Source organism: Octopus bimaculoides, chromosome 10, assembly GCF_001194135.2.
Source record: "Octopus bimaculoides isolate UCB-OBI-ISO-001 chromosome 10, ASM119413v2, whole genome shotgun sequence".
Taxonomy (NCBI): Eukaryota; Metazoa; Mollusca; class Cephalopoda; order Octopoda; family Octopodidae; genus Octopus; species Octopus bimaculoides.
Window position 1 is genome coordinate 59,308,647 of NC_068990.1, and position 10,296 is coordinate 59,318,942.

General features: G+C 34.2%; 1 protein-coding gene across 2 annotated transcripts in view; it reads right to left on the reverse strand.

The window, feature by feature from the left end:
- LOC106880026 (WD repeat-containing protein 48) overlaps positions 1–10,296 on the reverse strand; it is a 143,678-nt gene that overhangs the window by 24,839 nt on the left and 108,543 nt on the right. The window contains exon 14 of one of the 2 annotated variants that reach the window (XM_052971221.1): positions 4,765–4,812. The exons of the other annotated variant lie outside the window; for it this stretch is intronic. Within the exon in view, the coding sequence (XP_052827181.1) occupies positions 4,765–4,812 (48 nt within the window). The remainder of the gene's footprint in view (positions 1–4,764; positions 4,813–10,296) is intronic. 2 annotated transcript variants of the gene reach the window in all.

Sequence of the window (10,296 nt, forward strand, 5' to 3'; positions counted from 1 at the left end):
ACACACACACACACACACACACACACACACACACACACACACACACACACACACACACACACAGGGTGCCTAAGGTATTTGAGGACATAAGTTAATTTTACTATAGCAGCATATTTATCAATATGTTCTATATTTCAGAATTATCAATGGCAGACCCTATGATTACGCAAGGAATGAAAAGGCTCACAGTTATCATGGCTATAAAGGCTGAACATAGCAATTTAGAAATAGCACAATTTTTAAAACTCACTACATACTTCGTCTCCAAGTTTGCAAGGGGTTAGAGGCTAAAGACTGAAATGTATTGCCAGTATCAAAACGTCAGAAACACTGTAGATGCACTGATACTATTAGAACACCAGAATTTATTCAACGAGTAAAGCAGACCATTCTTGAGAATCCCAGAAGATCCACAAGGTTGACTGCAAAAGTACACCATGTGTCAGAAGGAACAATCCGAAATGTTGTCCACATAGACATCAGATACAAATTTTATGCAATGAGAAAAGGTCATTTCTTGTCAGAAACAATGAAGGTAAATCGCTTAATTGGATCTAAAAGACTCCTGAACAAACTTAAAAACCCAGCAGAGAAAGATGTCACTTGATTCTTTTCAGACGAGAAAAACTTAGATGAAAATCAGAAAGTAAACAGAAGAAATGACAGATAGTTATGCACAAAATTTCTTGTAACTGTCATGGTTTGTGGGGGTTGTCAGCAATGAAGAACATGTAATGCCTCCTCACTTCTTTCCACAAGGACTTTGAGTAAACTCTGCTACCTACATAGATGTTCTGAATACAGTGGTTAAGCCATGGATTGATAATGTACGCAACAGAAGACCTCATGTGTTTCAACAATAGTTAGTGCCATCACACAAGGCTACAGCAACACAGAAATGGATGGCAGAAAATTTTCATGACCACATAACCCCCAACATTTGGCCTCCTAGCTCCCCAGATCCCAGTCCGTTGGACTACTATGTATGGAGCATATTTGAGAAAAAGGTTAATGAGTACCCTCATAACACCAAAGAATCCCTAAAAGCCCCTATATTGAGTAATGTCCAGTATGAACACAAACCACTTGATCCTAGCATGTAGGTGGTTCAGACCTCGCAGAGAAGTCCATTTCTGAGGCTGAAGGAGACTTTATTAAATAAAATGACAAAACAATATGTTTATTCTTATCCTCAAAACGTTTTACAGCAAAAAGGCATTATTGCCCGTTTCTAAAAGTCATTTTTGTGTAAGTATATATAACTGTCCTCAGATACCTTATGCACCCTGTACATATATGTGTGTGTGTGTATATATATATATATATATATATACACAGGCACACATATATACACACACATATACATACATCCATATACACATATATACATACACATGCATATACATATATATACATATACACACATATATATATACATATACACACATATATACATATATATACACACATATATACACATACATATACACACACACACATACAGATATATACATATATATTTATACAAACACATAAGTATATATACACACACACACACATATATACTTACACATATATACATACATATACACACACACATACTTACATATACATACACACACACGTACATACATACACACACACACACACATATATATATAGATATATATTCCACGCAAGGTATGCTTGTTTCTCCTATGTTCATTGCATTGCCAGTATGTATCTTAATAGTGAGTTACTGGTGGTTTGGTAGTGATGGCTCCAATTATAGCAAGTGGTATTTAAATACCACTTGCTTATAATTGGAGTCAATGTTCGCAAACCACCAGTAATTCACTATTAAGATACACACAGTCAATGCAATGAACGTAGGAGAAACAGACTTACCTTGCGTGGAATACACAAGTAAGGAATGTATATTTCAATAGCAATTGATTTCACCTTCTGTATGACAAACCAATGCAGTCCAAAACGTTAAAACACTCAACAAGTAATAAACTATTGATCAAGCAATTGTTCTTCTTGTGTTCTTCTTTTTAATGTTTATACTTAATACAAGACATACTTATGAAACAAATAAAATGTTATTATGATAATTAAAGTTAGTTATGTCAGGTGTGATTTTGGCAACAAAGAGTAAAAAAAAAAAAAAGACGATATCAAATAATGATGAAGATACTAACAAAGATAATGAGGAGAGCTGTGAAATGAAAATATGAACTTAACTCAGGGTAAGAATGAACTGAGTGGTCAGTTGAATGAACCCTACACCAACAGAGTAAAGTATAAAATAGCTGGAAAATAATCAGGGCATGAAAAGTTTATTTATGTACAATTGTGGAACATAAATCTAGATAATTGTTGTATGTCCAATAACCAACAATATTGGACCTTTGGCGATATGCTGTGCTTGAGAAAACTCATCAGGTCAAATGAAATTGTAGTTGTGGCCATGCTGGTGTCATGTAAATGACACCCGTGTAATCATAATTGTGGCCATTACTGATAGCATGATCTTCGAATTTTGGGACTCATGGAGGCAAGGGACAAGATGATGAAGCATGATCTTTGAATGTTGGGCCTCACGGAGGCAATGATAACTGCTCAAGACCAGTGTCGTGTAAATGGCACCTGTGAAATTGTAGCTGTGGCTCTAACCAATGTCATGTAAATGACACATGAAAAGTGCCCATTACACACTCGGAGCGGTTGGTGTTAAGAAGGGTACCCAGCCGTAGAAGCCATGCCAAATCAGACTGGAACCTGGTGCAGTTTTCCAGCTTACTAGTTCCAGTCAAATTGCTTAACTCATGCCAGCATGGAAAGCGGATGTTCAATGATGAAGATGATGATTAGATATAAAATGAACTAAAAAATTTCACAACATGATCTAACGACCCCAAAAGAAATTTGGCATGGAAACCAATACAATATAATTTCTAACAGTCAAAATTTTAAGACACTTTCAAAAAAACTTCCAAGAAATTATTCTGAACATAGGTGCAAGCATGGCTATGTAGTAAGAAGTTTGCTTCCCAACCACATGGTTCCAGGTTCAATCTCACTGGTGGTACCTTGGGCAGGTGTCTTCTACTATAGTCACAGGCTGACAAAACCTTGTGAGTAGATTTGGTAGACAGAAATTTAAAGAAGCTCATCATGTATGTATGTATATATACATATGTGCATGTTTGTCCCCCACTTCACAACTGGTGTTGGTTTATTTATGTCCCTGTAACCTAGCGGTTTGGCAAGAGTGATCAATAGAACAAGTACCAAGCTTTACAAAAAAAGTATTGGAGTCAGTACATTTAACTAAAATTCCTCAAGGTAACCCTAACCCTAGCATGGCTGCAGTCTAATGACTGAAACAAGGTTAGTTAACAAAGGAAAAAAAAAAAAAAAGATATCAGAAATCAGAATAACATTTCCATCAAAGAATGTAAAAGTTATCCAATACATTCAGCAAAAATATTTGATTCTAAGTCACAACTGGAAATGCAGTGTGAACATTTTCATAGGTGTCTGGTTACTGTCACCAGAATCCAATAGTACCCAGCCTGCCTCAAGGAAATACTTACGTAAGATATAAGACTGGCACAGCTACACTAAGCAAATATTTGGTTATCATAGTCTGCTTAATAAATACAATACCCTAAGCAATTAATTTAGCCACAGCAGATCAAATCACTTTCTAAACAAATGCAATTCAGAAATCATAATTAATGAGATTTGGCTTTAAGCCATTCATTCCAGAACACCAAAAATGAAAATTTCATAAAAGGAGCCTTTTATAGGGAGCTTTTATAAGCCTAACCCTTTAGCATCCAGATTACTCTGTCAAACGTGGAACATATTTATTCACATTGTTTTGAATTAATCATGTATTGTCTCTTTGAAACTTCAATGATATGAGTGTTTAGTTTTAGAATGACATAGTAGGATAGATTCTAAGAGGTCAGTGTGAAAACAGGTAGAATATTTGGTCTGGATACAGATGGTTTAAATGCTAAAGGGTTAATGATTATAGAAGCAGAAGACAGAGCGTATAGTAACCAAATATTATGAATCGGTTATGGATATTGATAGAATAATGGCTATGCATGTCGATACTCTAAACAAAATAATGGCTAGTGCCAAATCATGTAAACTTAGATATATGACACCTGATGACAGAGAGAAGACTATCTGAAATACAGGGTAATATAGTACTACAAATGGAAAAAAAAAAAAAAAAAAAAAAAAAGATTGGACGCCTTCAAAGATCATTCCATTGGTATAAGAACGGAAACTTTCTTATGTAGTTTTTTGATTTATAGAAGAGAAATAGGAAAGAAGCAGAATGCAAAGAGTAACTCAAAACAGGAGCCTAGAACCAGCAATAGTCCTTGAGCTAATCTTAAGAACACACCAGACCATGCACAGAAAGAACCAAAACAAATAAGAAATAGATTAAGTGGATCAAACAGTAGAAAGTATATTTTGATATTTCCCCTGAAATTGTAAAAACAAGAAAAAAAAAAGAAAAAATGAAGTGAAGTGTTTAGTAAAATGTTTAAGCAACAAATGTCACAGGATATGTTGAAGCAGTGAAAATAAAAAACAAAACAAACTCTTTAAAAAAAGATGGCATTAAAATGATTGGCATAAGGAAATGAGTAGGGAAAGGAAAGGGGGAAGGTAAGTTGTAAAGACATGGAAGAGCAACAAGATAGGACTCAAGAACACATTCAAAAGGCTTCAGAACACATTCAGACAACTCACGCTTCCGGAATCCTACTAAGGCATCAGTAGAGTCATCTGTCGTCCCACCTGCAAGCATTTCACAAATATGGAGTCAGCGGGGTGAGATGGTAGCAATGTGCAGTGTTTTGTATCTTTATTTCCAGCCCTGCCTGTCCCCTTTAATGCAATTTGGTTTACATTAAATCGGAGATAATTTCATACCAAAGTTATCAATATGTGAAGCAATATTCAAAGTAAAAAAAAAAGTGAAATGCTGAACATGTAGTAAAATGAGAGTTTACCAAGTTGATCAAAATGCTTTTGATTCTTTTCATATATTCAACCAGAAATTTAAACACTAGAGAAAACAACAAGAAATTTTTTTAAGAAAACTGGAATGATAGCAGCAAATCTGAGATATGATGTATGGTAAAATACAAGAGAGATTTATGAATGAGTTGTGAAATAGTTAACATGTGCAAGATTCAACTAAGACTAATCATTTCATACAAAATCACCTCTCTGTCTCTCTATCTCTCTCTCTTACAGTTTTTGCTAGCATGAGAAGTGATGGTGCATATCAATGTTCTGCACTATATTTGAAAACAAACAAACAAATTACTCCCAATGTTAACTTTTTAATGCCAACTACAAAACAAAAACAAAGACACATGCATCACACAGACAGATGTATATATATTCTTTTACTTGTCTCAGTCATTTGACTGTGACCATGCTGGAGCACCACCATTATTCGAACAAACTGCCTGCAGGACTTATTCTTTGTAAGCCTAGTTCTTATTTTATCGGTCTCTTTTGCTGAACCACTATGTTACAGGGGTCTAAACACACCAACATTGGTTGTCAAGTGACGGTGGGGGGGACACAAAAACAGACATATATATATATATATATATATATATATATATATATATATATATATATATATATATATATATGTTTTCTACCTTGACTTTTTTCCCATACATATCAACTCGTGTATTCCTTTTCAACCTTATATATATATATATATATATATAATGTATATATATAATCATCAACATTTAAGATCTGTTTTCCATGCTGGCATGGGTTGGACAATTTGACAGAAGATGGCAAGCTGGAGGGCTGGACCAGGCTCCATTTGTCTGTTTTGGTATGGTTTCTACAGCTGGATGTCCCACCTAATGCCAACCACTTACAGAATGTACTGGATGCTTTTTATGTGGCACCAGTATGAGTGCCTTTTATGCAGTGCCAGCAAGGGTGCTTTTAATATGACACCAACACAGGTGCTTTTCACATGGCACCAGCAGGGTCACCAAGTAGCTTGCAAGACAAAAATCTTCTTGGATGAGAGAGGAGTGGAACTAAGAAGACACATACACATATAGACACAATAAAAAATATCCCTTTCTGCTACAGACACAATCACAAACATTCAAAAAACATCTTTAGCTTGTATAAAACTAGTCCAGCCTATAAACTAAAGTAAAGAACTCTGCATTCTGTGTGATAAATGGGAATAACTTCAGTTGCTAAATTCTACAAACATCTAAAAGCTTTTAAGCAAGTTGCAGCATGCAAAACATAAACAACAGCTAGCAGAGAATTATCTACTTGAATGAGTCAACTCAACTGCAGTCAATTTTAGATGACGTCCAAAAATAACTGATTTCACATCATTGTTGGCAGTGATAAATCTCCATACAACAGTAGTTCAGTTAAGAAATCTAACAGTAGTTCTCAACCTTTTCAATACAAAAAGAGCTTTCTCTCTTTCAATCTTGCAACTTATTTGGTACCACACAAAAAGCACCAAGTACACACTGTAAAGTGGTTGTTGTTAGGAAAGGCATCCAACCATAGAAACCTTGCCAAAACAGACAATTGGATCCATGCTATCATGAAAAATGAACGTTAAATTAATGATGAAGAATTTTCAATAAGCTGATTTAATTATCTAACAAGAAACTCTTTTTCCTAGTTTATCACAGTATTACAAGATACAGGTAAATGAATTATATGTAATGGTCTATTTTACACTGCAACCTTTTAAAATTTTTAACACGGTGAGATTGAACTTGAACTCATGTGGTTGGAAATCAAACTTCTTAACTACACAGCCTTGCCCATGTTGTATGTGTAAATATATATGTATCATCATCATCATCAACATTTAATGTCTATTTTCCATGTTAGCATGGGTTGGGTGGATTGATGGGAGCTGGTAAGAGGGAGAGCTGTACCAGCCTTCAAATATTTGTTTTGGCATGTTTCTATGGCTGAATGGCTTTCCTAATACCAACCACTTTACAGAGTGTAGTGGGTGCTTTTCTCGTAGCACCAAAGATTTTGAACACAGTAGAAATGAACCCAAAACCATGTGGATGGAACGTAAACTTCTTAACCATATACCCTTGCTTGTGCTGTACGTGTAAATACATATGTATTTGTATGTGTAAATAAATGTATAATGCATGTTTATATGCATGTGTGTGTGGTGAGAGAGAAGTGAGGGCAGAAATTTGCATACATTGATGCTGACGATTATTAATGTACTTGGTCATAGGGGAAAAAACAAGTGAAAACTGAACAAAAACTACAAAGCATGTAAAATTATTTCTTCAGTCTATATCAATAACCATCCAGGTATAATTTTTTGGGTTACTTTAGCCATGTTCAAAAAGTGTTGACACATACAAGTAAATTTAAGGCAAGAAATGGGACAAAGAAAATTTTTTGAGCAATTTCTGGTTTCTAGAATAAAATAAGAATAAAAGTTGAATTCTATAGGTAAAATAGACCTGTAATAAATAAACTGAGATTCGGTTTAGTTACTTGGAAATGAGTGAAAAATTAACAAATACATTAAAATGCTAAAGTTTATAAAAATTTTGTTCAGACACAATATGTATCTAAAAACAAATTATTGCATCTACACATGATATATACATATTACACACAGACATACATACATATATATTTTCAAATAAAGAAAAATTATCAAAAGTTGGACATGTACAGTGATACAATTTCTTACAAACTCCAGAAGAGACATCTGAATAAACTCCAGCAATAATTACAATAACATCAAACAAATTAAACAGCAAAAGGAAATGATCACATTCACAAAAATTAATTACATTTCAGAGAAAATTTTCTTAATCAATGAATAGAGTCTTTATGTCAACCGCAATATCTGAATGGTACTTGTTTATTCAATTTTAGAAGAACGAAAGGTAAAGTTGACCTCTAACAAGATATGAACTAGGGATGTTACTACTACTAATAATGATTTTGAATTTTGGCACAAGGCCAGCAAGTTTGGGGAAAGGGGTGTAGTCAATTAGATTGACTCCCCCCCCCCCCAGTACTAAACTCGAACTTATTTTATCAACCCCCATGAAGATGAAAGGCAAAGTCGACCTCAGCAAAATTAGAACTCAGAATGTAAAGACAGATGAAATGCCACTAAGCATGTGACCCGGCACACTAATGATTCTACCAGCTCACTGCCTTACTACAATTAATAATAATAACGAAAATTTCTAATACAAAATTCTGGGCAGAGGGTAGTCAATTACCAAACCTAGAAGTTAAATGGTAGCTATTTCATCAACCCTGGAGTTATTTGAACTCAGGCTACAAAGAGATGCTCTTTAAATACTATCAGGATATTTTATCCTTTTGCACCACTAATTGTCATCCACTTTCCTTAATAACTAACACAAGTACAACACTGGCACAGCTGACTGGATGGATCACAGGACTTGACTGGTGTTAGTTTATCAAACACAAAAGGAAGAATGGCGAAAAAAAAAAAAAAATCGCAATAGGATTTGAACTCAGAACATAAAGTGACATAGCTAAACACCATAAGGTATTATGTCTATCTTTCTATTGTTTTTGATCATCCTTATTAACAACTATAACTGTTTATCACATATGCACAAGGCCAGAAATTTACAGAGTGATATTAGTTGATTAATTCAACTCCATTAATTAACTGCTAATCAAAATTTAATGACTCCAAGAGAATGACAGTCAACGTTGAACTTGGTGGGATTTGAACTCAGCATACTTACCACAGGCATCTTTCGGTATCTGATTACCAAATTCACTCACAAGGCCTTGGTTGGCCTGGGCCAATAGTAGAAGACACTTACCCAAAGTGCCATGCAGTTGGACTGAACCCAAAACCATGTAGTTGGAAAGCAAGCTTCTTACCACACAGCCATACCCGCGCCTATACTATAACAAAATACTGCATGGTATTTTGTTTGCAGTGCCAGTATCTTAATATATTGTTCCCGATCCTTTTGATGACACATCATATTATTCAACCTATTTTTACATAAACATCCAAAACCGATATTGACATTTCACAAAAATGTGAAGATTATTTCATTTCAGATCTAAGACTATATGATAGCTTATTTTTCTTAATTTGTATATATGCTGGAGCAAATTATAAATAATGAATATTTATTCCCACTAAAAGAAAAAATATATATCATATTACTATATTTTTGGTTATCTAAAATGAAGAAGTAAGGTATAACAAAACCAGGTAATTTACAGTGATAATTCTACCATCCAGTGGAATTTGTATGAGATACAAGGGAGGTAATTATGGTTAGGGATAAACATTCACAAACGGGAGTGGAAGAAAGTTAACACGTGGAAAGCAACTAGAAATAACAGTTTGGTAGCTAATTAGTTTGAATCTTAGTTACAAGAGACTTACTTAAGTAAGGGTACAATGTAATTATCTTTAACAAGACAGAGAGGTTAGTATTGTTGTTCACTCTCATGTCAGCACTAACTGAGGAGAATTCAGATCAAAGTTGTCAAAGCATGACTATCCTGTTCTCCTCTCAGTCATGGCATATCAATGAATACATTATCACACATTACCTATGAATATCATTATCTAATGGGCCTCAACTTACTTTCAAAACAGTAAGCTTTAATATGAGAAAAGATTAGGCTGTTCTTTCTTCAAGTTAAGCAACCATGCAAGAGGACCAGAGAATCTTTCACTGGATCTCAAGAGAGTTTTAGGAGTCAAACATGTCTAGTGACGTTGTCTGAGACCATATGTTAAAACTGAAGCCATTCTAACCATTTAATAATATAATATAATAATAAAACTGAAGCCATTCTAACCATTTAATAATATACAAAAACCACTGTATTCACTCAAATTCATGAAGTGTTAACATTTCCACTGTACATCTGTGACTAGGTCACTGGTATATTTCCACTGTGACTGTGTTATTCGTTGAATATTTTGAGGTAGGACACCATATTATTTCTGCTTCAGTTAATCAAAGGTACTATATCAGATTATTTGAGAAAAGCTATTTGTAATGGGATGACTTATTAACTAAGATGACATTATTTAGTACATATGAATTAAAACCCAATTAATAGATTTCTGAAGCCTGCGGCATGTAGAGACATTCATATTTGCTACAGTGAAATATTTCTTTTTATAATATATACATACAACACACACACACACATATATATATATATGTGTATATATATATATATATATATATA